This window comes from Tinamus guttatus, unplaced genomic scaffold, assembly GCF_059628265.1.
Source record: "Tinamus guttatus ecotype Peru unplaced genomic scaffold, ASM5962826v1 Tinamus_guttatus_pri_ptg000048l, whole genome shotgun sequence".
NCBI classification, from domain to species: Eukaryota; Metazoa; Chordata; class Aves; order Tinamiformes; family Tinamidae; genus Tinamus; species Tinamus guttatus.
Window position 1 is genome coordinate 11436976 of NW_028288582.1, and position 26277 is coordinate 11463252.

A 26277-nucleotide genomic window follows, 5' to 3' on the forward strand; every position below is an offset into this window, starting at 1 on the left:
CAATGCCTTTTTTTTTTTTTTTTCTGTATTGCCTTTTAGGTTACCTAGGGTGAAACAAAATTACAGGATTGGAAACTCTGGAAAAGCTCAGCATCAGGATTTGAGGTAAAAATGAACATACTGAAGTAATCTTGGGAGTGTCCTTGTTAACTGTATGGAGCTGATTGGAGTAGAAATCTTCATCAAGATTCATTTTGCATTTAACTTTTCAGTTAAAAAAAAAGACTTCGGAATCTTTTTAGGTCTGGAAAAACTCATACTGGGGTGAATATATTGTATAAATTTTGTTTCATGGGCTTTTGAGAAGATGTCTGTAATTTTGTTTCAAGATTTGTAGAGTTGCTGTTATGTTTTTATGAAATCCTGTGGCTGTAGTGAATGATGCTTTCCTAATTTGTCTAGTGTAGCTAAACGTGCAGTTAAGATGGCAATCTGTGTAAACATATAATATTTTTTATATTTGTAATATTTATGCATTAATGAACTTAATGTGTTTTTTATGAGATGACTCTAAAATATTTTAAATTTGAAGCCATGATAGATTCAACTTCTTTAAAATTTTGTTTAAATCTTAAGTGAAATGAAAATACTTGTGAGTTTTGAAAACCATTACCATTGTACAGAACATAGTAAATCTATATAGATGATAGAATTATTGTTCGGATTTTGGGGAAGTATCTTTTCTATCAAATGTCAGTTTTTAAATTATTCTTTAAATTTTTATTTTACTACTGAACTAAAATAATTTCCATTCAAGATAGCCCTGAAAACCTCACTTTCCAAAGATGCACTTTGAGACAGCTAAAATGTTTAAGAGCAGTTGAATTTCCACAAATAACCTGATACTGTAGTTTTTAACAGTTCATTTTTAGTGTTCATATTGGTGATGTTGACTTGTGTTTTTCTTGTTTGTTTGCTTGTTTTTATCTTCTTTAAGAGCTGAAGCTTGCAAATTATGTGATTAGTCTACAAGCTGATATCATGATGTCAAAATGCAGTTCGGGAAATATAAACACAGAAGTTGCAGAAATTAAAACGGTAAGTCCATGCTTCAGAGCATGGCAGACTTTTTTTTTTTTTTTTTTTAATTGCTTTACTGTAGTCTCCTATTTTATAGTTAAAGCATCTCTAGGTCTACATTTGGGAACCTAAGGTAAAATAACTTGTCTGTGAGGTTTGATCTACCTCAATTTGTTCGGGAGGAATAATGAAAATAGCTGTTTTACTGTTAAATAAATAGATAATAAGGGAATTGCAGAAATGGTAAATGTAATAAAGGGTATTAGTTGTGAAACGCATTTCCTTTGTATTTATTAGGAAACTGTATGTGATCAGAAATGCATTTTTTAATTTAAATGTTGTTTTGTTTTTAAGTAGTTCTTACATTTTTGATTCAAAGGTGCTTGTGTTGGTTAAATTGTATCAGAAATTTGTTTTAAGAAGGAAAAATAAGGAAAGAGAGGAGATGTGAAGGAGTGGAATTAGGATTTAACTCATGTCCCAGATAAAGGGAGGTACATAAAAGTAAATTACCCAAATGGGGAGAATATATGATTGTAACCAAGAGATCGCGGGGAGGAGGCTTGTTAGTTAAGGTGTTACTTTTAATAGTGCCGTTCAGTTTGAATTCTGCATCAAAAAAAAAAGCAGAAGAGTACATCCTATTGAAGCAGTGCAGAATAAATAACTGTGTATTTAGATGGTGTAATGAAGCATGTATCTAATTTCATTGCACCTCAAGTGACTGTCGTGTTTCATCTTTGATTCCATGCACGTCAGCTTTTATCTTGCCCTCCTTGGTAATAGCGGGGATAATAGAGGACGAATCCTCATAGCAGCAATGCTGCACCCCTGTTTAATCAAGTACATAGTTAGACTTGTTGTAAAGATGCGTATTATGCACAAGCTTTTTTTTTTTTTTTTTTTTTTTTTTTTTTTTAAAAAAAAAAAAAGAAAAAGAAAGAAAAAGAAAAAGAGAAATGCAGTTTATTCCAGAATCTAGCTATGCGTTCCTGCCTGCTAAAGACGAAACATTCCCTTTTTGAGATTACTTTGCATTAAGTATTGCGACCAATATACAGGCGTGTTAAGACTAAAACATTTGTTACAGTATTTCTGTAGTGATAAATGCATGCTATTTTATGTATGCTAATGTATAGTGTTAATAGCTCATTTGCTTTAGGGAGTGGTGAAATGTTAGCAGCATAATTTTTTTGGTGTATGCTGTGTCTCACCGGTTCTGTCTGATGAAACTAAATTAGCTACACTAGGACTTCTTAAAATAAAGAGTACATAGAACCTCAATGTAGTTTTTATTTTAATAAGTCCTTTAATAAAACTTAAAAAATGTAATTTTTGACTCCTTTGGTGTGCTGCTAGAGACCTGTGTGCTAATTGTGCTTTTGGACTGTTTCTGTAAAATAAGCTTGCAGCGAATAGAATTCTTGTAGCTCAAGATGAGCATTCGCAATGGAGATAGATAATTGCACGATATTGTTAGCGAAGGGTGCCCCGCAGACACAGGTTCTTAAAGGAGGTCTTATATGTGAGCAGCGTTAAGTGCTTGTGCTCTGTTTGCACTTCTTGAAAGGAAACAGATCTGAGTCTTTGAATTTCATTTATTTAATATTGCAAGACCAAATATTAAAGTTCTGGTAGGTAATACATTTGGTAAATGGCTTTAAAGGATAAGGGTAAAAAGTGTTTCATGTAGCCATGTTGTAAAAGATTTCTGATCAATCCTCTTTAGGTACAATTCTCTGACTGGATTTCCATACTCTTGACCTTCTGGTTAAAAAGGATATCTGTTACAACCCGTGAATTTTGATTCGGGAGCAAAAACGTCAACACTTAATTTTCAAAGTATGCTAGATATTGCCTACTAAAGGAATGGGGAAAAATAATTTTATTTCTGTAAAAATGAATGTTTTACTTGTTTCTGAGCCTTTTTTTAACAAAAATGTTTTTCTTCTGTTTCTTCTGGTTTGTTCTTTGCCAGGACAACTAAAGATATAAAGGTTTACAAAATATTTTTTCTCTTCCCCACATCTGAAATTCACTTCTCTTTCTGATGCTGAAGTTGTTTATAGAGCATAAACTAAAAATTCCCAGACAAAGATAAACCTGCAGCATCAGGAATAATTTTTTTTTAGATCAGCGTTAGCAGCTTTATAGGTATTCGACAAATATAAATTAGTGTTGTTAATTGGAGGTAGTTACAGTTTTGATTACCATGAAATGATTATAATGCATCCTGCACATGGAAACTGTGCTTAAAAATTTGGTGTTTCTTTTCGTCTCTAATTCCTTCTCCATTTACTTTAGAGCATCATTTTCCAAGGGTTTTTAAGTCCTTGAAGGAGGACTAGATCCAGATATTCCTTTCTGTGCAAGTGCCCTGCTTGTTTTGGCTTGTGTTCCTTAATGCATTCCTTAACGTAGTCTTTATCTTACGCAGTGAGGGACACGTTCTACTTTGGTATCATTATGTGATGGAAAGATCTACAAGAGTTTCAGATTTACTGTAAGCTGGAAGAAGCTGCTATCACATGCTGTTTATTTGCACCCTTGTGCCCTTCTGAAATATTTCTTTAAATGGTAAAACAAGAGTTAGTTTCAGACTAAGCTTGCAGCTCTCCGTCCACCTAGGCATGTTAGAGTAACAACATCAGATTATGTCCTTTGCTCTTAAATTCATGGTTTTTGAGCATAAAATTAAACAGTATTTTAGTAGGATGTGGTTGAGCACTGTTCTGTTTTCTCTAATAGTTATATAAGAATTGTTTCTTTGATTTAAAAAAAAAGAAAAAAACCCTTAGCAGTTCTTCTATCAGTTTCCAAAATCATTCAGCAGATAATGAAACTCTTCAGCAGATATTTGTTCCTCACTGACTTAGCAAGGCCTTTTTCTGCTTCCCTTTTAACTAGTTTCATAGTTCAGTTGATTTCATAGAAATTGAACACAAGTATTTATATCTCAAATGTTTGCAATTTAAAACCTGTTTTTAAAGTGGATTTTCTTTTTATTTCTAGATTGTCCTGTACTGTTTTCCTTTTACTGAAAAAACTTGATATTTTTCCATGCTATTGAAATAGAGACTTGAAATGAAGCAATTACTTCATTATTGTGGCTTACTTCTGTAATAATAACGTTGACATTGGTCATGTCAGGTCTTATATGTATCTCCAATACAAACAAAGGCCAGGGCTAGGAAACTTCAGCACAGCAGAAGGCAGCACTAAGCATTTAGGGAGGTGTATTTTTGACCTGAGGCACCATACAGTGATGATACCCATGCTCTTTTGCAACTGTAACTACGTAATGCAGTGTCATATTGATTCATTTTGTGTATTTAGATTCTCTAAAAGACGTAAGTTCGAACAGTGGTTCAGTTTCCGAGCTAAAAAAGTGAATGAGAAGCACTTGTAAGATTTGGAGGAGTTTGGAGATTCATTCAAAAGCAACGGAAAAATATTAGATGGTGAGGGGGAGGGCATCAAGTAGGGGGACAAACAAGGAAAATCAGGGAAACGCAATTCGGAACATTCCTCAGTATCTCTGTGAAAACTCTCTGTGTCTGTCTTCAAAATAGAAATAATTATTTATAATGAGATGAAACATGGGTCCGTAACTGCACGGTCCATTGGGATTCCTCCATCCTTTAAAAAGCAAACAAACAAACAAGGTGAAATTTTATATCTCGTTACTTTCTGTAAAGTGATTCTGTATAAGCATTCTGTATAAAGCATTGCTTTCTGTAAAGTGACTCTGAATAAAAAGGAGGGATCAGGTAATTCCTTGTGTTGCATTCTGTATCTTTTACATTATGGACTTGAAGTGGAAAGCCAGTGAGAATTGACAGCTTTTGTCAAAGTTTCCCATAATGGTTTAATATTAAATCAGTGTTCAGTCTTGGCCCAGTTACAGCATTTTAAAATAATATTTGTTTTTAATTGGGACTGATTTATTTGTAATCTCTTGCAACAGGTATTTCTTGTAGCCTTCAGTGTGTTTTCCACTAGATATTATATTGTGTTTGCCTCAATTTCAGTTTTTCTTTCCTGGTACACCATTGTAAAACCAATTACTTTCCTGAATAACATAATAGAATATACAGAATACTATTTAGCTTTCCTTATGTATTCTTTATGAATATTTAACTTTGAAATCATGGCAAGTTAATGCATTTCTTCTTCTGAGATTGATGTTAAAATGAATATAGAGCACATTTGAGAATTTTGAGGAAACTTAGCTAATAGAAATGTTAATTTGGCTAACTGTTGTCTGATTTGAAAAGAAGAAAAAGTAGTATTAGAAAGAATTCTCCGAGTTTGATGTATTGTATGTATATTTGATTTACTCCCATTTGTTTTATATGAGAGTGCTTGCGAGGTTAAAATTAAAAACTGCATATTAAGACAAGATTTAGCACTTGCAGGAAACAAAAATCAAGTAAAGTTCACTTATACATTAAGAAGAAAGCTTATTATATGATACTTTTATTTAATACTGTTTCTTTTCCTTCTCCTAGTAAGCTGTGCTGGAACAAAAATGCAATGAAAGAAACACTGGATGAATGAATGAAGAGCCCTGCTTTGCAATCCCTCAGCATGGCAGGACTGCAGCTCATGACCCCTGCTTCTTCCCCAATGGGTCCGTTTTTTGGACTGCCATGGCAACAAGAAGCAATTCATGATAACATTTACACGCCAAGAAAATATCAGGTACCAATGATGATACTGGTAATGCTTCAAAAACACAAATGGAAATTTGTCTTCAGAAGAAAGTTTTTCATGCTCAGGTGTAATTTTTATTAAGTACTTTCCAGTGTAGCGTTCCTACTTCAGTTATTAGATGTGTAGCAGTGCTGACCAACAGGGATCACAGCATGCTTCAAAACAGATTGTTTCTTCTCAAACAAATAAATCATCTATGAGGGAGAGCCTAGGGAGCAATGATTTGTATTAATTTCTGTGAATACATGCCTTCAAGCAGGTTCTCTATATTTGAAACATATTTATTTTCAAATGCATCCTATCCAGTTATCCAGACTAACTATTGCTTTAAACTGTTTTAAGTTTTTCACCACCCTTTCATTAGTGCGAATCACAAAGATACCCAGTTTGAAGTAAATTTAAATTCTTCCCATTTTCTAGTGCATGCAGAGCATTAGAGTACTGTGAATAAATTTAGACGCCAGAAGACTCAGTTAACTTCTGGACTTAGAAGCAGGAAGCAGGATGGCTACTCCTGGCTCCCATGACTGCTATCTGATAGCTGCTACCAAGAGCAATGTTGGCCACGGAGTTCCTGTCACGGTTGTGTCCCCTTACGAGTGAGCACAGCATGGTGGGGCCAGGTCCTGCACAATTTTGTAGCAACAGCAGGCTGCTTCATGTAGGGAGGGGGAAGAACCTGGACAGCCAGAGAAGTGCAGATTGTGCACAGTATATACAAATCACTCTCACAGCTCCACCTGTTGGGTGATAGTTTTGTCTCTTCTTCCCCTTGCTTGGTTGCATTAAACTTTATTATTATCCACCATTCTTTTTTCACAGTCTGCTTTATGGAACTGAACAGAGTTTAGGTTACTGCTCTCTGCAAAAAGTTCTTGAGGACATATTTAGTAAACACTACTCTCTGTTCGTAGATTGTATTACATACAATCATGATATATCCTTCTCTGTCTGACCTTGTTGTGTACAGACTTTGTCTGTCTTTTAGTACATGTGTCGGTCAAAGCAGGTTAGTAATGTCAAACCCTGGCAGGCCTATTTGATTTTTTTTGTTAAGGAAGATTTTTTTCTAAATTCTAGAATTTCACTTCTCTATCTCCCATAAAGGTGCCTGAAAGCTAGCAATGGGTGAGTCCCACCAGAAACATTAGACCACCTTGAGCTAATACATTATTTCTGCAAAATAAATAAGTAGTTCTTTGGATAATTTATATAGCTACATTAGTGTTAGAAAGATATAGTTAGAAAGTTATTTAAAATAGCAGCAAATTTAAATACCAGGGGAATTTAGCATTAAAACCAGACTACATATAATGTATTAATATTTTTAAATGACTGTGATAATACAGTGTTCATTCTACATGACTGGAAAGATCTCTGCAGATACTACTGAGTTGTCTAGAGCTGATGTAGCATTTCTGTGGTGTCTTTCTTTGGTGAGCTATTTTTACTCTACTGCTGCAAGTAATGAGATTGTTATTCTTAAACCTAGGTTGAACTGCTTGAAGCAGCTTTGGATCATAATACAATAGTCTGTTTAAACACTGGCTCAGGGAAGACTTTTATTGCAGTACTACTCACTAAAGAGCTGTCCTATCAGATCAGGGGAGATTTCAACAAAAATGGAAAGAGAACCGTGTTCTTGGTCAACTCAGGTAAGAGCAGAAAATGTACCAAGTTCCCAAACATATTAACACATCTTAATAGAATGCTCCTTAATACATGCTGTGTAAAAGTAATGTTAAGTGAAAATTCTGGATACGCTACAAAAATGACAAGGACGATAAGCTGAATATAGAAAGCGATAAGTTTCTTTGCTTGCCTATAACCCATTTAATTAACTTGTTTTAAATTAAGTCATTAAATGAGGTGCCTTTTAGTCATAAATCTGTTTTCTTACTGTAGCTATACAAATATGCTTTATATCCCTCATTTAATACTATCATAGCCTAAAGGTCATATTGCAAAACACTATATTATGACATATATCTTAAATTAATATTGAAGAGCTTTTGCCAGTTTTGTGATCAAAGGCATGCTTTTTCTTATTTTCTTCTTTTTTCTTTTTCTTAAACTTTAATTTAGCAAATCAAGTTGCTCAGCAAGTGTCAGCTGTCAGGACACATTCAGATCTTAAAGTGGGAGAGTATTCAAGTTTAGAGATAACTGAATCATGGACGAAAGAGAAATGGAGTCAGGAATTCTCTAAACATCAGGTACTATTCTAAGTATAAATCATGAATATAAACTAAGGCTTGATCAGAAATGATAATTCTTTACAATTTTAGCTAAACATTTCTCTTAACAGAATTTCAGTATAAACATGTTTTGCCTCAAAAATTCATATGCAAATACTTAAGGGGAATACACAGGTCATGCTTAAAAAGCTGCCTTTAATGCTGTTCGCCATCTCCCTGCCTTGTGGTTCCTGATGATTGCAGAAGGAATTTTCAGTGTGCATAGTGTATTTTAAAACCCATTATGTGATGTTTAATATTGGGTAATAAATAGCATATTGAATACTCAATAAAAGACTATGAAGTTGAATGCTGTCTGGGGAAGCAGTGTATTATCTCTTTGACATTCCTTTTATTTCTGCCTTTTTGGAAAAGCTATTTCTGTATAGTTCTCTTAATATGAAAAGTTATTTATTTTGAGAACAAGTTTTTCCTAAGTGATGTTTGTCCCTTTCTGTTGCAATCTTTTTCCAACATCTGCATAAGTATCTTGCACTAATATAGGTGTAGACTCTTAGTTCTTGGAAATTTGTAGGGTTTGCAGTGTTTTCCAGAAGCCCATAAATAAATCTCTGAACAATTCCATCAAGTGAAAAGGCTGTTATAATTATTGGAGTACAGTGCTTGCATAAAATAGTGGATAATCTTATCAGGAAACTCAACTTCATGTGCTAGAATCACATGCTGATCTTTTCATCTTTTAAATCATTAAGCTAAGGTATTAATAACGTAATTAATTCTGAAAAGAATTTTAGAAAGCCTGAACTGAGTGCTCTGAGATACCTGACAATAGCATGAAGATACACCAGCACTGAATTATCCAGTAGTTTTTTCTAGGACTAGGGCAGAATATTTATTCTCTAAATAAATCTTTTTGTTTTTCTAATCTTTTAAATTATTAAATCTTTTAAATTATTCTCTAAATAAATATTCTGCTTTTCCAAATGCTTTAGTTGAAGATGCTTCCACCAAAGCAAACTTTTTAAAAAGTTTATTTTAGATGAGACTTTATCATTATATCATTCATTTAGTCATTTTTCTTATCACTTCATCTTTAGATGTTAATTCAAAATTAGGGCCTGTTTGTCATGTTTGTATTTGCAGAGGACATCCCAGACGATGGATTGCGAAGTGAAAAGCCTGAGAAACAGGATGAGCTAGACTAATTTATGTGTAACTGCATTGAATAATATACCTTTCTGACTTACCTACCCAAAGCATTTCTGAAAAGATTAGCTGCGAAGTTGAAATGATGCTGTCTTTAAATAGTAGCCATTCTAACTTTCCACAAAAAGCTTTGCAGTCTTCTTAGAAGGTTGGATGCAGTTTTAAAAATGTGTAGGTTGTGTTCAATAATTTTGCATTAAAGGATGTGCTTTCTAAAATTTTTGTTGTCGTTAATCTCTGTTGTCTCTACCGCTTTTGCGTTTCACTTTTTTAACCAAATTTTAGAGTTACTTAGAGTTATATAACTGAATTTTAGAATTTTAGGTGGGGAAGACACTTAAACATAGGGCATATTTGTGATAATCACTAAGAAATGGACTCAAGAAGTGGCAGTCTTTTCCTGAATACTTTTTTTTGTGGTAACACACTGCTTTTCTGCTGCAGCTGCAGAGGGTTTATGAGTTTATGAAGAATTTTCTTGCCAGAGACACAATAATGAAATTGTTGAGAGGGACGTTAACTGGTTTTGCATTCTATAAAATCTGTTCTGTGTAGTTTGGCTGGAGTCCAATATCATCTGTTTGTATTCATTTTTTTCTAAGCATATGACTGGAGGCAAGGTTTACTTTTGTTGTTCTTACCTTCAGCCAGATTACTTACTGAAGTGTGTGTAACCTTCAAGTACCAAATACGTTTTTCTCTTTCATTCAAAGGAGGCTGATGAATAGGAGGAATTGGTATCTGCTAGTGCTATTTAGGAAGACTTGCAGAAGAGCTTCCCTTCTTCGCTTAGTCACCAAAGATGGCTCATGCGCATTATATATTGACTTTTCCTTTCATTTTTTATAGGTTCTAGTTATGACATGTCACGTTGCCCTGACTATTTTGAAAAATGAATATTTATCCCTGTCAAACATTAATCTTTTGGTGTTTGATGAGTGCCATCTTGCAATCCAGGACCACCCGTATCGTGAAATTATGAAGGTAGGTTTCCCCCGTGGGACTGCTGCAGCAACTGATTAAGGAGCATGACTGAGAAGAAAGGGGTGAATGAGTGAGCAATGAGGGGTGAAAGAATGAGGAGTGAATGAGTGAGCAGTGATTTAGCCAGCTCTGCTACTGAGAACAATGTACATGGAACTATATTTTAGCATGTTCTGATATTGAGAATTTACTGTAATTAATTCACATTTCAGACACATTGTGAGATAGGAAAACAGGGTTATTATTAGATATTTACAGTGGTAATTTATAGAAAAAAACTGATATAAACAGAAAAGAGAAGTCAAATTTAAGGACTTCGGGAGTTTTCAAAGTTCGTTGGTAAAAATATTTGAGAGACGGGTGGCGTTTGGGAATGGAATGTACTTTTTTTTTTTTTTTTTTTTCAACTCTGTTTTCTAGATATGTTCGTGACATTGAAAGAAAGACCCAAGTTTGCTTCCTTGTCTAGAACCTGCTATTGAAGTAATAGTTTTCAACTCTAAGTGTCTAGGTTTGCTGGCTGGATGGTTACTATACTTTTAACTCTGTTGGCTACACAGATCTGTGAGGATTGTCCGTCATGTCCTCGAATCCTGGGGTTAACAGCTTCCATTTTAAATGGGAAATGTGATCCTGCTGAATTGGAGGAGAAGATCCAGAAACTGGAGAAAATCTTGAAGAGCAATGCTGAAACTGCAACTGATTTGGTGGTCTTGGACAGGTGTGTTTTAGTATAATTTTGGTGATTAAATTGATACCTGTCTTTCATTATGGATAGATTAGAGAAAGAAATCACTAGAAATATTCCCTCTCCATTCTTACAAAAGTTCACATGTATGTGATGCTATCACCTCTACTGGCGGTGGAGAAGGAAGGCAAACTGTTGAAGTACTTTCTGAGTAACCAGTATTGAAGTTTAGCTTTCCATAAGGTTGTCAACATGAAGGCCACCTGGCACTGAAATCTTCAGAACTTTTACATAGTCTTAGCGGGGAGAGGTAGAGAGGGGAAAAAATTGGAAACTTGATATTCCACATCAGATTTTTGATCTTCTTGTAAGATTGACTGTCTTTATGTTTGAAGAGCAAACAGTACATTTCCAGTATATGCCATAATCTTACTGTCTAATTTAGAAAAATCTTATAGGACATACAGCAAAAGATACTCATAATACCCTAAATCTTCTTTCTTTAATGAGTAGCCTGTGGTTTAGAAGCTAATGAAAAACATTGGAGAATGAGAGGAAGCAGCAAAAACAATGCCGAAATACCACAGCAAGCGGGCTTTTTTCCCTCCTATGTTATTACAGAATGTAGAATGCTGTGGATATTGTTAAAATTAGTACAAGCTGTGGTAATTGTGACGGTTTGCTATAGAGAAAAAATTAACATTGAGTGCTTAATGTTGCATGTTTTCTCACTCCAGCTAGATTGCCTGACACAATGATGCAAAGACGATTATTCTTGTTCTAGAGCAATTTTTTAATTGTTTTTTTTCTGAATGTGTGGAAAACATTTTAAGAATTTCTCTTTTATAGCTCTGTCATTTAAGGAGAATCACTTGTGTATATGAAGGTGTTTATGTGTTTGCTATCTGCATTACATATACTTGGCATCTCAAGAGACCACATTTTGGAGAGCCATTTATTCACTTAGGAGGGGAAATGTACTTGAGTCTGCTTCTTATTGTCCTTACTATTTGCTGTAAAATAACAAGCCAAAAATAACTGGCTTTCAAAAGCTGTGTTTGACTTGATCTTTGCCCTCAATTAAGATATACTTCTCAGCCATGTGAGATTGTTGTAGACTGTGGACCATATACTGACAAAAGTGGGCTGTATGGAGGACTGTTAAAAGAATTGGATGAAGCACTTACTTTTCTGAATGACTGCAACATATCTGTAAATTCAAAAGAGAGAGATTCTACATTAATTTCTAAGCAGGTAAGCATTCAGCTGTATGTAAAACCTGGGGAATTGAAATCTTTGCCGTTGTTTTTCTCTGTGGTCTATGTTACGCTACTGAAACACTTTTTAAGCCAGCCAACCTGGAGAATGTGGGAGGAGAGAGCTTTAAAGTCGCTTTTGTTAACAGCACAGGAGTGTATAAAGTTCTAAGTTGTAATGGTATAGCAAAAAGCTCATCATCTTGCTTCATCAGCAACAAGTTCCCCAAGTCTACTGAATGACAAAAGCTGACTTCTAAAGGTTTTTATGATAAATCAATCATGATGTTTGTGAAGATTGTGCTACGCAAAAAATAAAGTCTCAGTCTAAAACGGGTAGTTGAATACACTCTTTGAACTGATATTTGAAATCTTTTGTTGTAGATATTGTCAGACTGTCGAGCTGTATTGGTTGTTCTGGGACCCTGGTGTGCAGATAAGGTAGCTGGGATGATGGTGAGAGAGCTACAGAAGTATATCAAACACGAACAAGAGGAGCTGCACAGGAAATTTTTATTGTTTACAGACACTTTCCTAAGGAAAATACATGCACTCTGTGAAGAGCACTTCTCACCTGCCTCACTTGACCTGAAATTTGTAACCCCAAAAGTAATAAAGCTGCTTGAAATCTTGCGCAAATATAAACCGTATGAACGGCAGCAGTTTGAAAGTGTGGAATGGTATAACAATAGGAATCAGGATAATTATGTGTCTTGGAGTGATTCTGAAGATGATGATGAGGATGAAGAAATTGAGGAGAAAGAGAAGCCGGAGACTAATTTCCCATCTCCTTTTACTAATATTTTATGTGGAATTATTTTTGTGGAAAGACGATACACAGCAGTTGTCCTAAATAGGTAAATCTTCTTTGTTTAAACATTTCTTTTTTAAACACAGAGTCACAACGTGCATGTTCATGTGCAGGCTGCTGGCTACGGCTTTGTAGAGGATTGAGTTGTATATTTTAGAACTCTGTTTAAAAGTTAGTTTAGGAGGTCACAGTGCATCTGCATAAAGGAAGAATAATAAAAAGTGAAACATTGACTATGTGAAGGGGTGCTTAGGTATTTTTAAAACTGTACTCAGTAGCTGGCTTTTGGACCTTGTGTTGTAATTTGATTTCTGTTCAAGGCAATATACAAAATGTACTTGAACTGTAGAGTGAACATATATTGATTTGTCGTATTCACCCTTTAAATTCATAGTTATTATGAATACTGGATTTTTTTAAGCTACTGAGTGCAATATTTTTGAATTTTTTATCCTTACCTTGCTAAATAAAATCATTTGACAATCAAAGTTTAAAGAAAGGCAAATTTATGTTGCACAAATACCTCCTTTTAAGATTTACTAGTCCTTTTTTAACAGGGGATATTTATGAAACACCTATTCAGTAAAACTTTGAGTAAAACATTAAGCACTTAGTCTCCACCAAGAAAAATACTATCCAAGGAATATATCCAAGATACACTTTGCAATACTTGCTTCCTTATTGAATTTTTCAATTTTTTTTCTACATTATGATTTGTGCTAGCTATATATACACACACACACCTTTTTTTAATTGTTAAATGCTATTTACCACAAACAAAAACATTTTTGATTTATTTACATATCTTTTCTTGGCTGGATACTGTCCTAAATCATGTCCTGTGTGATTTGTTTACTGCACTCCAGGTAGTTCCTGCCCTCAGAGAGCCCTGAATCTGACCATTCTGTTGTTAGCTTTTGCCTGAAGAGCTCCTTTGAGTCCATGCCATATTCTTTGGTCTTCAGAATTGACTTTTTTTTTATGAATTTCATTTTTCTTTGTTTTATTTGCACTCTTGTAGTATATTTTTGTAAACATACTTTTATGGTGCAAATTAAACCTTTCAATGAAATGAACCTGTGATGATAACTTCCAAGAAATAATATTAATGAATTCTGATAAATTTTAACTGAGCAGAAATGAGTCTTTTGCCACCCTAGAGATCAAACAGAAATGTAAAGTTAAATTTTTTTTTGCTTGTTAGTCATTTTTTTTCTTTTTATTCTAACCCTTTTTTTTCTATTTATGTGCTTGAAAATTATGATTTATACCCAATGTTAATCATAACTGCGGTTGAACTTGACAGGGAATATTGTTTCTAACTAGAATAGATAACCAGTTGGTGCCATCCTTAAGTTCTAGGCACTGTGAAACAAGTTGCAGGCAGCAAAAAAATGAAACATTTTACCCTCTTCCAAAAGTTAGCTCTCCAGCAAATATGCAAAATACTGCTTTGCTTTAAGCAAACTTGGTGTCATGATACTCGGATGACCATCAGACTGGTGCTGTTGGACACGGCTGAGACCTTCACTGCAGACCCTCCCTGTAGACTCATTTAAACTGAGGGATTTTAATTCTTGCCTGCAGCTATAGATGCTGAACCAGTGGAAAGGCTTCCCAAATAGGGAAGGCACAAGATGGGATGGAAAGAATACGTGAAAACTACTCAAGTTTTCATGTATAGCACAATCCAGCATGTGTCGAACTAAGTTAAAGCAGAGGTATCATGAGCCTCTTCATTATCTTTCTACTAATGATTAGATATCCTGCTTCATGAAGTCTGTAGTTTATGGTAGCTTAAAAGGGCAACATTTGTGTATGTTGGGCTATGTGGGAAAAATGGGTAGGAATTTCTTCTGAAGTAATTGGAGCCCCTGCATATGCAGTAGATGCTACAGATTAGCTGCTTAAAACTTCATCAAGTACCCAAATTGGAGTTGTGCGACTTGCCATGTGGAACAAGAATATAAAAACTTAGGAATTTTGTTCAGTTGCAACCCATGCTTACTTAGTATGTGTTTCTAAATGCCTGGACTGCACAGAGAAATGTGAATCTGTTAAGCCTTTGAACTAAGAAATGTCATTTATTTTAATACAAGAGGATCCTTTCAGTCTGTTTTCCTAAAGCAGTATCTGCTACTACTTCCTCTTGCTGGTTCCCTGTGCCATTCCAGTTTCAACAGACTTCAAATGAAAGGATAGAAGTTTTAGGTGAATGTCCTTAAAATCAGTTGCCCAAGTGAAAAAGAGACTTCAGCAGTGTTCCCGCAGAGGAAGGGGAGAACTTGGCACTTGGCAGCAGCTCCCGTAGTGTTGTTGTCCTCTGCGCGGCCCAGCCTGGGGGCTGTCAGGGACAGGAGTCTGAGTTGCTGTTAGAGGTGTCTGGCGGCAGGTTGTCCCGGGGGTGTGAGGAGGACCTGGTGATAACGAGGTGACTGTGCCAAGGGCAAGCGGAAAAATGCTTTTGGGGTGACTGTGGGGATATGTGTAGGGGATGCAGGGTTTTGTGTGTTTTAATTTGGTCCTTCCCCCCCCCCTCCTTCTTTCTTACTGGCTCTACTGCTCTCATAAACTGTTATGGTTGAGAGATCCCAGATTCTGTCTATGCTGGAAACTGATCAGCTAAGGATGCTACAACACAAACAATTCGGTTGCGTGAGGTAATCAGGCATTTATGGGTTTTAAAGCGTAATTCTAGGTTCAGGGCTCTGATTATACAAGCAATCTTCTGGTTAGTCTGTGAATTCAAAGCATTGCGGGACCATTTTCTGCTCCTACCACCTAAAGAAAAATGCAAGGGGATAGAGTTGAGAGCATGAATGATCCTAACCTCTGTTCACTGTTCCTTGATAAAAGACTTGGATTAAATCCACATGTTGTAGATATGTTTAGGTTAATTAAAAACATATCTTAAGTGGGCTGAGATCAGTTTTTAGAAAGAGATCAACAATGTTTGTCATTAACATACCTGAACAGAACGTGCATTTTAAGCTATTATTCTTAACCTAAAAATTTGAACACTTTATTTAACCCAACTTAATGCTTCGTACTGGAGAAGCACATATTTTGAGGACCCGATTAAAAGATCTTCCTACTAAAGTAGCTCAGATGACACCTACTGAAAATGATGTTAACTTACGTATGTCTTGAATAGGGTGTTGAGTAGCTGGAAACCTCAAAGTAATGTCTTGGTTTAAAAATGTTTTTGCTTTTAACAATATCTTTTTCCATGCTAAGTCTAAAGTGTTTGTGATGCCTGCACACATATCACATACAAATGCATTCTATTTTTTATTATTTTACCCATGTTTTCACTAGAAAGTAGTGTTTTTAGCAAGCACAAAAAAGTTTATTTATACTTACTATTTATTGACAAAATATTTAATTGCTATGCTTCCTTTTTTGTTATTTTTTTTTTACTTTATGTCTTAGAAGGAAAAGAATATTTTTCATTTTCTGTGTTGTGTGACTTATAAAATACTTTTAGGTTGATAAAAGAAGCTGGCAAACAAGATCCAGAACTGGCTTATATCAGCAGCAATTTTATAACTGGACATGGCATTGGCAAGAATCAGCCTCGTAACAAGCAGATGGAAGTAGAATTCAGAAAACAGGAAGAGGTAACTTCAGTAAAAAATAATTGAAGTTGGCATTACCTGCAAAACATTGCTCTACCAGCAAATTCTGGCACAGTCATTGGAAGCTCGGGGAGTACCCTTGGTGTAACAAACGTGCATACTTAAGATACAGATGTCTTGGATAAAATAACAGATGGTTAGAGAAGCTACTGTCACATTGCACTAATAGATAGAAATGAAACTGCTTGTGAAATAGTGCTTGTCTTGTCAGATCATCAACTGTGTAATTTTTTTTTCTGCATTGGATTAACAGTGATACAGTAATACTGTATGGAAAATCATATGCTTCTATAAGAGCATATTTAGGCAAGTTTATAGAATGTCTGAACAGTTTCTCTGTCTTACTAGCTGTTAATCAACTGCATGATGCAAAGAGGTGCCAGATTCATCTCTCAATTACTTTTGCAGATCAATCTCTCAATTACTTTTGCAGGTTCTTAGAAAATTTCGAGCACATGAGACCAACTTACTTATTGCTACTAGCATTGTAGAAGAGGGTGTTGACATACCAAAATGCAACTTGGTGGTGCGTTTTGATTTGCCCACAGAATACCGTTCCTATGTGCAGTCAAAAGGAAGAGCTAGAGCACCAATTTCCAATTATATCATGTTAGCAGACACTGACAAAATCAAAAGCTTTGAGGAAGATCTCAAGACATACAAAGCAATCGAGAAGGTATGAAGCTCAAGTAATGTGCCTGTTTATATCTTATAGTAGTTTTTTTGTTTTATAAGAAGAAAAAAAACCCTTTCATGTTCTTTTCTTAAAATGTTAAGATCCTGAGAAACAAATGCTCGAAATCTGTTGATACCAGCGAAACTGAAACCGAACCCATCATTGATGATGATGATGTATTTCCACCCTATGTTTTGAGGCCAGATGAAAACAGTCCAAGAGTTACAATTAACACTGCTATTGGACACATAAATAGGTAGGAGACATGTTCACATTTTCCTTCTACTTCTTGCTTTTGAATAAAAAGTTTCTCAGTCTGTCATGACATGCTAGCCGTAGATTGGGTACTTTATATATTTCCCCTTTTAAGTCTTGGCAGAATTTTCTGTCCCCAAGAGAACTGTCACAAGGATTTGAAAAGAATAGTTTGTATTGCGTGGCTTTATTCTTCAAAGGTTCTAGTTCTCATGATAAACTTAGTGGTGCGGATACCTGTTTAATAGAAAACTGTCCTGAAAACATTTAACTTCAAAACAAGTAGCAAGATTGTTGCTCTTGCCAACTTAATTTAAAAACAAAAAGTTACACAAAATGAAGGTCTCCAGTTCCAATATTCACATTTGTAATAGCAACTTGTTGTTTTGTTTAAAAACAAAACAAAAATACAAATAAACTGAACATATTCAAGTTCATGAGACTGGATGGGATGCTTCTGAGCAGACTGACCGATGTCATCTTTGCAACGTCATGGCATTTGGAGGTCCTGAGTGATAAGAGAAGGTAAATGCCTTCAAAAAAAGAAAAGGAAAAGGATCCAAGGAGCTACAAAGCAGTCAACTTTATCTCGTTCCCTCGGAGTGTTATGGACCAAGGCTCATGGAAACTATTTCCAGGCACATAAAGGGCAAGAAGGTGTTTGCAAGCAACCAGCCCTTTTATTATAGGCAATTTTTGCCAGACCAACCCAATTGCTTCCTGCGGTGAAGTGCTTCATTCTGTGAACAGGGGAAAAGCAATGAATATCCTTTACTTGACTTTACGGGTTTTGATGACATCTCCTGTAACACCTTCATAGCCAAGCTGGATGAACTACATGGTAAATAAAACCTGGCAGTCTGTTGGACTTAAAAGGTGTAATGATAAACTACGGAAAGTCTAGCTGGCAGCTGGATATGAGCAGCATTCCTTGCAGGCCAGTAGAATTTAACTTTATCATCAGTGATCTGCATAGTAGCAGAGAACATATCCTCAGCAAATTTGGCTCTGACACAAACTTAACTGGGGGAGCAGTTGCTACGATGGAGGGCCAGACCGCCCCTGAGAGGGGAGCCATGTCAAACTGAAGAAATGGGTCAGCAGTAGGGTCTGTCGCTTCAGTGGAATAGTCCTGTGCATCACTACAGGCTTGGAAGCAGAGACTGCTAGAGACTGACTTTGTAGGAAAAGACTTGGAGGCCTCCTCACTGAAGACGAGTCAGCAGCGTAGTCAGGCACTAAGGAAGAAAATGTCTGTACTCTTGATAATTTAGGATAGGCACATGTTGAAAATTATTCTTCACTCAGGACTCATAATGCTGCATCTGGCTCATACAAGTTTAGGGCTCTGTCAGGACAAAAGGAGTACTGAGAAACTGGAAGTAGTCCAGCTGAGGGTCACAAAAAGGGCTAGAAGGCTAGAGCACATGATGTATGAAGAGTACCAAGGGACCTGGTTTGTTCAGTGTGGAGAAGAGATAGCTAAGGGTGCTATAATTGCTGCCTTAAGCTACAGAGAACAAAGTCAGAAGCTTTGCACAGTGAAAAGGACAGGAGACAACAGATGCAAGTTGCAGCTAGGGCCATTCCAGTCAGTACATGTTACTCATAATTAATGAGTAGTTGCACCCTGAAACAGGTTCCCTGGAACCTCTATCCTCAACAATATGTAGAACTTGATTGGGCAGAGCCTTGAGCAGCCTTGTTTGAAGTTAGCCCTGCTTTGAGTAGCAGATTGGACTCCCAGAGTCCATTCCAATTAAATTATTCCATGATTGTAATTATTCTGCTTTATTAAATAGTAATTTTTGGAAACTGAAGCCCAAAGTAGCCTGTAGTTTCACAACAGTAAGACAAAATTCTCCGTATAATATCTTCAGGTTTCAACATGAAAGTATTGATTTGAAAATTCTTTTGTTGATTTAGGTACTGCGCTAGATTACCAAGCGATCCATTTACTCACCTAGCTCCCAAGTGCAAAACACGAGAACTACCTGATCATACCTTCTACTCTACTCTCTACCTGCCGATCAACTCACCTCTTCGAGCCTCAATTGTTGTAGGTATTTGGAGAAGGAAAAGCATGGAAATAAGTGAATATATTTGTACAGATGCACACTCTTTTTTTTTTTTTTTTTTTAAGAACTACTTTTTCTTCTGTGCTGCTAATGAAAATTAATTTCTGTTTTCCTGCATTGATCTCTGTAACTGTTTTCAGATTATTGTTTCTCTATTGTAATCTGCTTTCCAACAGTTACTGTTTATTCTGAAAGCATAAATAGTTAGATTTCTTGCCCAGTTATGAGCTGTAAGAATGTGCTTTATTGTTCCGTGGTCAATATTATGCTGAGTTCAAAAACTTGTAGTTGCAGTTTCCACAGAAAAATGTTAGAGTATCTTTGTAAAACGTTATATGGACAGTTTTGTTTATATAATATGTATGTTGAACTATTTGTGTAGTGTATAGTAACTAATATACTCTTCAACCAAAACTTTAAACCATGTTTAAATGTTTATAGGGTCCTCCAATGAGTTGTGCAAGACTGGCTGAGAGAGTTGTGGCTCTTATTTGCTGTGAAAAACTGCACAAAATTGGTAAGAATTTGAAGAGCAAGATTTCTTTGGTCAAGAACTGTTTGTAATTGAGAAACTGAATACTGTATGGAAGCTAGCGATATATTTCTATTTTAGCTATTATAAATTCCTAGTATCCTTTTCTTTTTCACCGCGTTTTGTTATGTGATCGTGTAATAAATTTAACTAGCTTGCTGGTGAAATATTTTTATTGAATGTACTTTGCCTTAAACAGAGAATGGAGCTGCATTTGAAAACAAATTTTGATGTTGAACATACATAGTATAAAGAAGAAAAAGATATTTTTCACCGGAGGGTCATGGCTTTAGATTAGGAAATACATATTGCAGCTAGAAAAAAAAAGTTTGAAGTGACTTGTGCCAAACAAACTCTGTAATACAGAGCCCAAAGTTTAGTATGTTCTCTATATAATCATTAGTTGTGGTATAGAAATTGAACACTTCAGAATTATTTCAGCTGTCTTGTCTCTAATAAAAATACTAGAGGTAATTTCAGCTCCGGAAGTGTGGGATAGATGAGTGCACAGTGAGGTGGATTAGGAACTGGCTGGATGGCAGGGCCCAGAGAGTGGTGATCAGCAGTGCAGAGTCTAGTTGGAGGCCTGTAGCTAGCGGGGTCCCCCAGGGGTCAGTCCTTGGTCCAGTCCTGTTCAATTTATTCATCAATGACCTGGATGAAGGCACAGAGTGCTCCCTCAGCAAGTTTGCTGATGACACGAAACTGGGAGGAGTAGCCGATACCCCAGAGGGCTGCGCTGCCATCCAGAGGGACCTGGACAGACTGGACAACTGGGCGGTGAAAAACCTCATGCAATTCAACAAGGCCAAGTGCAAAGTCCTGCACCTGGGGAGGAATAACCCCAGACACCAGTACAGGCTGGGGACTGACCTTGTGGAGAGCAGCTCTGCAGAGAGGGACCTGGGTGTCTTGGTGGACGAGAAGTTGACCATGAGGCAGCAGTGTGCCCTCGTGGCCAAGAAGGCCAATGGGATCCTGGGGTGCATTAAGAAGAGCATCTCCAGCAGGTCGAGGGAGGTGATCCTGCCCCTCTACTCAGCCCTGGTGAGGCCACATCTGGAGTGTTGTGTCCAGTTCTGGGCTCCACAGTTACAAGAGGGATGTGGAGCTGCTGGAGAGAGTCCAGCGCAGGGCTACAAGGGTGATCAGGGGCCTGGAACATCTGCCCTACGAGGAGAGGCTGAGGGAGCTGGGCCTGTTCAGCCTGGAGAAGAGAAGGCTGAGAGGGGATCTGATCAGTGTCTAGAAGTACCTCAAGGGAGGGAGTGCAGAGGATGGTGCTGGCCTCTTTTCAGTGGTGGCCACTGACAGAACTAGAGGAAACGGCCACAAACTGAAGCACCAAAAGTTCCACAGGAACTTAAGGAAAAATTTCTTAACAGTGAGGGTGACAGCGCACTGGAGCAGGCTGCCCAGAGAGATTGTGGAGTCTCCTTCTCTGGAGGTCTTCAAAACCCGCTTGGACACAGTCCTGTGCCACGTGCTCTAGGTGACCCTGCGTGTGCAGGGGGGTTGGACTAGATGATCTCTAGAGGTCCCTTCCAACCCTAAGCATTCTATGATTCTAATCTTTACTGTAGATTATTTTTAAGAATATCCCATATTATTATGGATTCTTTGAAGCAATACAAAAACATTTATATTTCTTTAAACAACAACAGAGACTTGCTGATGAGTTAAGCCTTTGGATCATTGGATTCATACCAAAATAGGAATATCTGAGAATAATCCTGTAATGTCTTAACTCAGGGTTCAGAGTGCACATTCAGCAATAGCATTGCCTTTTCTAGAATAATACCCCCAAAAAAAAAAGTTTTCCTTTTATTGCAGTAACTGTGCGAGTATTTTGGTTGTTGGTTAGTTTTTCTTGGTTGATTTTTCTTTGATATTTTCATTGTATAGTTCAAATTTTAATTGAAACTTATAAGAGAATTCTTCTATAAAAATGATTTTACTGAACATAAATTCAGAATTTAGAAGAAGAAGAATAAAAAAGGCTAAAGCAATCTATTGCAACTCTTATTTACAAAACCTCGCTACTGTTAGCATATTTAAAAAAATAGTTGTTTTCCTGAACATATTTGCTGTGTAGTCTTTGAAGGGACCAGGATTTCATTGTTCATTATGTTATTTCTGTTTACTCTTACTCAGGTGAACTGGATGATCATTTGATGCCAGTTGGGAAAGAAACGGTTAAGTATGAGGAAGAGCTTGATTTACATGATGAAGAGGAAACCAGTGTTCCAGGAAGGCCAGGCTCTACAAAACGAAGACAGTGCTATCCTAAAGCTGTTAGTATCACTTAGTGTTCTCCACCTCTCCAGTCTAATACTTTATGTAATAACAAGACCACAAAATTGCCAACTCTGTCTTATGTGATGTGTAATCCTTAAGATGAATTTTGCATTTATAGTGAAATATTTGTATTGTTAGCTATATGGACGCTTGCACTGTTTTCCTGAATGGGTTTATGAGAGCATGTTTTCCTAAGACCCGTAGTTCAAAGAAATGGTTGGCTCTTTTTAAGAGCATGAGCAAGTGTCAGAGTGAGAAGTTGTGTAGACCTGCAAGGTGAAACTAACTTTGAAATAAAAAAAAAGGATGCTTTTGGGAAAGCTCGTTGACTCTATTTTCCTAGTTTTCCTTCTCCCAGCTGTACCAGCAAAAATAAGGTCTTGCATTAATAATCTATTAAGAATTTCACCTGTCTGGTGTGTATATATATACTAGGATAAAGAAAAAATAGCCTTCTAGAGAAAGAAGTTATAAGTTTGGTGGACAAGTTTCAAGTTATTTGTCATAGTGTCAGTGCAGAATTTGCCCTCATTTTTTGTTTTAGATAGTTTGTTTAGTTTGATCACTGTAGTGATCAAATTAGTTTTTGACCTTTCTTGGTGCTTCTGTCAGCAGCTGGAGATTTTTGGAATGGGGTCCTCTCACAATGTTGCAGTATTTGTGCTTCAGAGGAGTAGATTTGTCAAGTGATGATACGTCATTCTCTTTCAGTTTATTTTTCCACAGGAACCAAGAATTATTTGTGCTTGTTTTTTGTCCCAGCTTCTTGCCTCTGAAAAAGGCAAAAGGCAATTGGCAAATGTTTAGCATCTACAGGATCTTCTTGAGCTTAATATAGTTATTAAACTAAGGGTATTTTTCCATTAAGCCAGGGCCACACTTTTGCTACAGTATAACTCTGAAATCCAGGGCCGTATGTACTTCAGGTTATTTTCAGATCAACAGAAGAATCATTTTCAAGACCTAATGAACTTCTTACCCAAAAGAAAATGCAGTTTCATAAGAACTGTGTGTTTTAGGGAGGGATTGGGGGAGGGGAGCTATTTTTTCCTCTTTGTGTTATTATTTATTTGTTTATGATGAATGATTTCATCCACCCTTTTCACTGAGGTTTAAAGAGCTTGAAAGGAATGATTCAGAGTTACTGGCATACTCACAAAATGTGAAAATGAAAAGCATCAAAATTTGAGCTTTATTGATGGCGAGGTTACGTATGTTCTGCTGTTAGACTTGAATTTTTAACACCGCATGGATGACGTGGTGAAAGTTGGCTCTGCAGACAGCAAGTTCAGGAAGCACCGTGTTCCCTTTAATGCTAGTGTTCAGTGAGATCTCACTGTGCCCAAGCCAGTGGGACTGACCAAATATTTTTACTGAATTCTCTATTAACTTTCCTATTGCTCTTCCTTCCCCTCTCCCCCAGTAACATCTTTTCTTTAAGAAGGCTTGTTCAATAGTATTTAGGTAAACTTTGCTGATAAAAATGTGTGTGTTTTTTTTGTTTGCTTGTTTGTTTTTTGTTTTTTTTCTTCAATTCTAGATTCCAGAATGTTTGAGGGATAGTTATCCCAAACCTGATCAACCTTGTTACCTGTATGTAATAGGAATGGTGTTAACTACTCCTTTACCTGATGAGCTCAACTTCAGGAGGCGAAAGCTGTACCCTCCAGAAGATACAACAAGATGTTTTGGAATACTGACAGCCAAACCTATACCTCAGGTGATGAGTCTAGCTCCTTCCCTTATTCCACATGCCTTGCAACCTGTAATTCTTTCTGCTCCCTCTCCCATTACTCTGCTACCCCAGACTGAAGGGTTATAATGACTACATTAGAATATTAAGTACCCTCCATAAAATGGGTAAAAGTATCAAATATGATCACAATTTTATGTCTTTAGTGATAGAACAAGCTATTCTGTTTCTACAGAGCTCTTTTTAATTTTATTTTATACAGTGACAAATTCAAAATTCCTTTTTTGTGAAAGGTATAATAGGAGTGGGGTTTCAACTGCAAAGCCTGCCTACAGTGATAAGTTCTTTCAGCACTCCTGCAGAAGCAAGCAAAGTAGGCCATTTTAGTGAAAACTGACACAAAACCTAAAAGGAAGTCACCTCTGAGAGGGGCTCAATGTGATCAAAGTGTAAATGAAATATTTTTTTTAATGTGCTCTTATTTGAAGTGATTTGATCTTGATTTTTAAATCATTTGTGCCGAGGGTAATGAATTCCTAATTGATTCATTACAAGGAAGCTATGCTGTGGACCTGTCCACAGCACTGAATTCCAAGCACGTGGTTGATGTGGCAGTTCTTATCTTAAAGATAAGAAGCTTTTAGAGGAAGCTTGAGAGAAATGAGTACCAAAAACGATCTCAGCTGCCAAAACCAGCACACTCCCATTAGCTCTTCCTAGCATCAGAAGTCTCTGGGAAACTTTAATAGGCTGGTACATGGGAAAATTTGCGAGTTCCATTTTGAAAGAGGTCTTAAGAATGTTTGTTTTTTAAGGTCATGCCTTAGCCAAAGGGGAAGAACCACCAGACTTCAGAACTGTCACAGAGAAGAAGTGGGAATTCTATACCTGCCCTTAGATATTTTGGAAAGTTTTTTTCTTTTTTTTCTTTTTTTTTTTTCCCTGTAGGTGAGGCTCAGCTAAGAAGGACAATATTTCAAAGTAAATTTTCTATTGTCTGCGAAAGAAAATGCTTCAAGAATATTGTTCCTCAGGACCATTTGGATAGCAGAATGACAGTATTGGTCTTTGCATGCTTAGTTTTTCATTTACAGTATCTGAACTAAACACTTGGGAAAGTAGAACTAAACACTAGCCTAAGCTTGGGAATCCAATTCCTAAGTTTTCTCTCATGATTTTTGTGTGTGTGGTTGTGTGTTTTTTCCTCTTTAGATTCCTCACTTTCCTGTGTATACTCGCTCTGGAGAGGTTACAATATCTATTGAGCTAAAGAAATCTGGTTTTACTTTGTCTCTGCAAATGCTTGAGTTGATAACACGGCTCCACCAGTACATTTTTTCACATATTCTTCGTCTTGAGAAACCTGCACTAGAGTTTAAACCCACAGAAGCTGATTCAGCCTATTGTGTTCTACCTCTTAATGTTGGTAAGAACAGTTTTTCTTATTTACTCTGAGTTCCCTTAGCTTAACATGCTTATGTTAGATTTCAGATACTAGCTGTAAAGATGATACTGCGTGTGGCAGGATTCACTAGCCATAATTTATATTTTCGTATTTCAAATTAGTTTTAATTACTGTTACAAGCTGGTTTGTAGTAGTTTTCGCTGACTAAACAAGAATCCAAAATCATAAATATGTGGGCAAAATTTCTTCTGACGCTTTTGAGGGATGGATGAAACAAGTGAAATGAAAGCAATCGAATATGCATACAGAATAAGAAAAAAAAAATAATTCACAAATTTCCAGAAAACTTCTTCCTAGAAAACACTTTCCTGACTAACCAAATTATGCACTTCCTTTTTAAGTTGATGACTCCAGCACTTTGGACATTGACTTTAAGTTTATGGAAGACATTGAAAAATCCGAAGCGCGTACAGGCATTCCCAGCACACAGTATACAAAAGAAATGCCTTTTATTTTCAAATTAGAAGATTACCAGGATGCAGTTATCATTCCAAGGTGAGTACTGCATATAGTGTGACCTTAAGTATGTACAAGTTATATTTATATAAGTGCTCTCATAATGGGATGTCAGTGTTCACAACAAGATTTGCTTGAAAGAAGATTCTTAAATTAGATAGGGCACCAATGAATATTAGATATTATATTAGATAAGGCACCAATATTTCTTCATATTGGTAGCGGGTTTTGTTTTGTTTTTGCTTTTTTGTTCTTAACAGTAGATGTATTTTCATACAGTGGGTCTTAGCCAAACTCTGTACGCCTC

General features: G+C 36.4%; 1 protein-coding gene across 1 annotated transcript in view; it reads left to right on the forward strand.

The window, feature by feature from the left end:
• Positions 1 to 937: 937 nt before the first annotated feature.
• The window catches only part of DICER1 (dicer 1, ribonuclease III), a 42093-nt gene continuing 16753 nt past the window's right edge, over positions 938 to 26277 (forward strand). The window contains exons 1-17 of the mRNA XM_010219618.2: positions 938 to 1038; positions 5532 to 5724; positions 7229 to 7391; positions 7822 to 7952; positions 9990 to 10124; positions 10685 to 10845; positions 11898 to 12066; positions 12453 to 12925; positions 16367 to 16499; positions 16951 to 17193; positions 17295 to 17449; positions 19375 to 19507; positions 19968 to 20043; positions 22213 to 22352; positions 23897 to 24076; positions 25262 to 25475; positions 25856 to 26009. Coding sequence (XP_010217920.2) covers positions 5581 to 5724; positions 7229 to 7391; positions 7822 to 7952; positions 9990 to 10124; positions 10685 to 10845; positions 11898 to 12066; positions 12453 to 12925; positions 16367 to 16499; positions 16951 to 17193; positions 17295 to 17449; positions 19375 to 19507; positions 19968 to 20043; positions 22213 to 22352; positions 23897 to 24076; positions 25262 to 25475; positions 25856 to 26009 — 2804 coding nt within the window. The 5' untranslated portion in view covers positions 938 to 1038; positions 5532 to 5580. The remainder of the gene's footprint in view (positions 1039 to 5531; positions 5725 to 7228; positions 7392 to 7821; positions 7953 to 9989; positions 10125 to 10684; positions 10846 to 11897; positions 12067 to 12452; positions 12926 to 16366; positions 16500 to 16950; positions 17194 to 17294; positions 17450 to 19374; positions 19508 to 19967; positions 20044 to 22212; positions 22353 to 23896; positions 24077 to 25261; positions 25476 to 25855; positions 26010 to 26277) is intronic.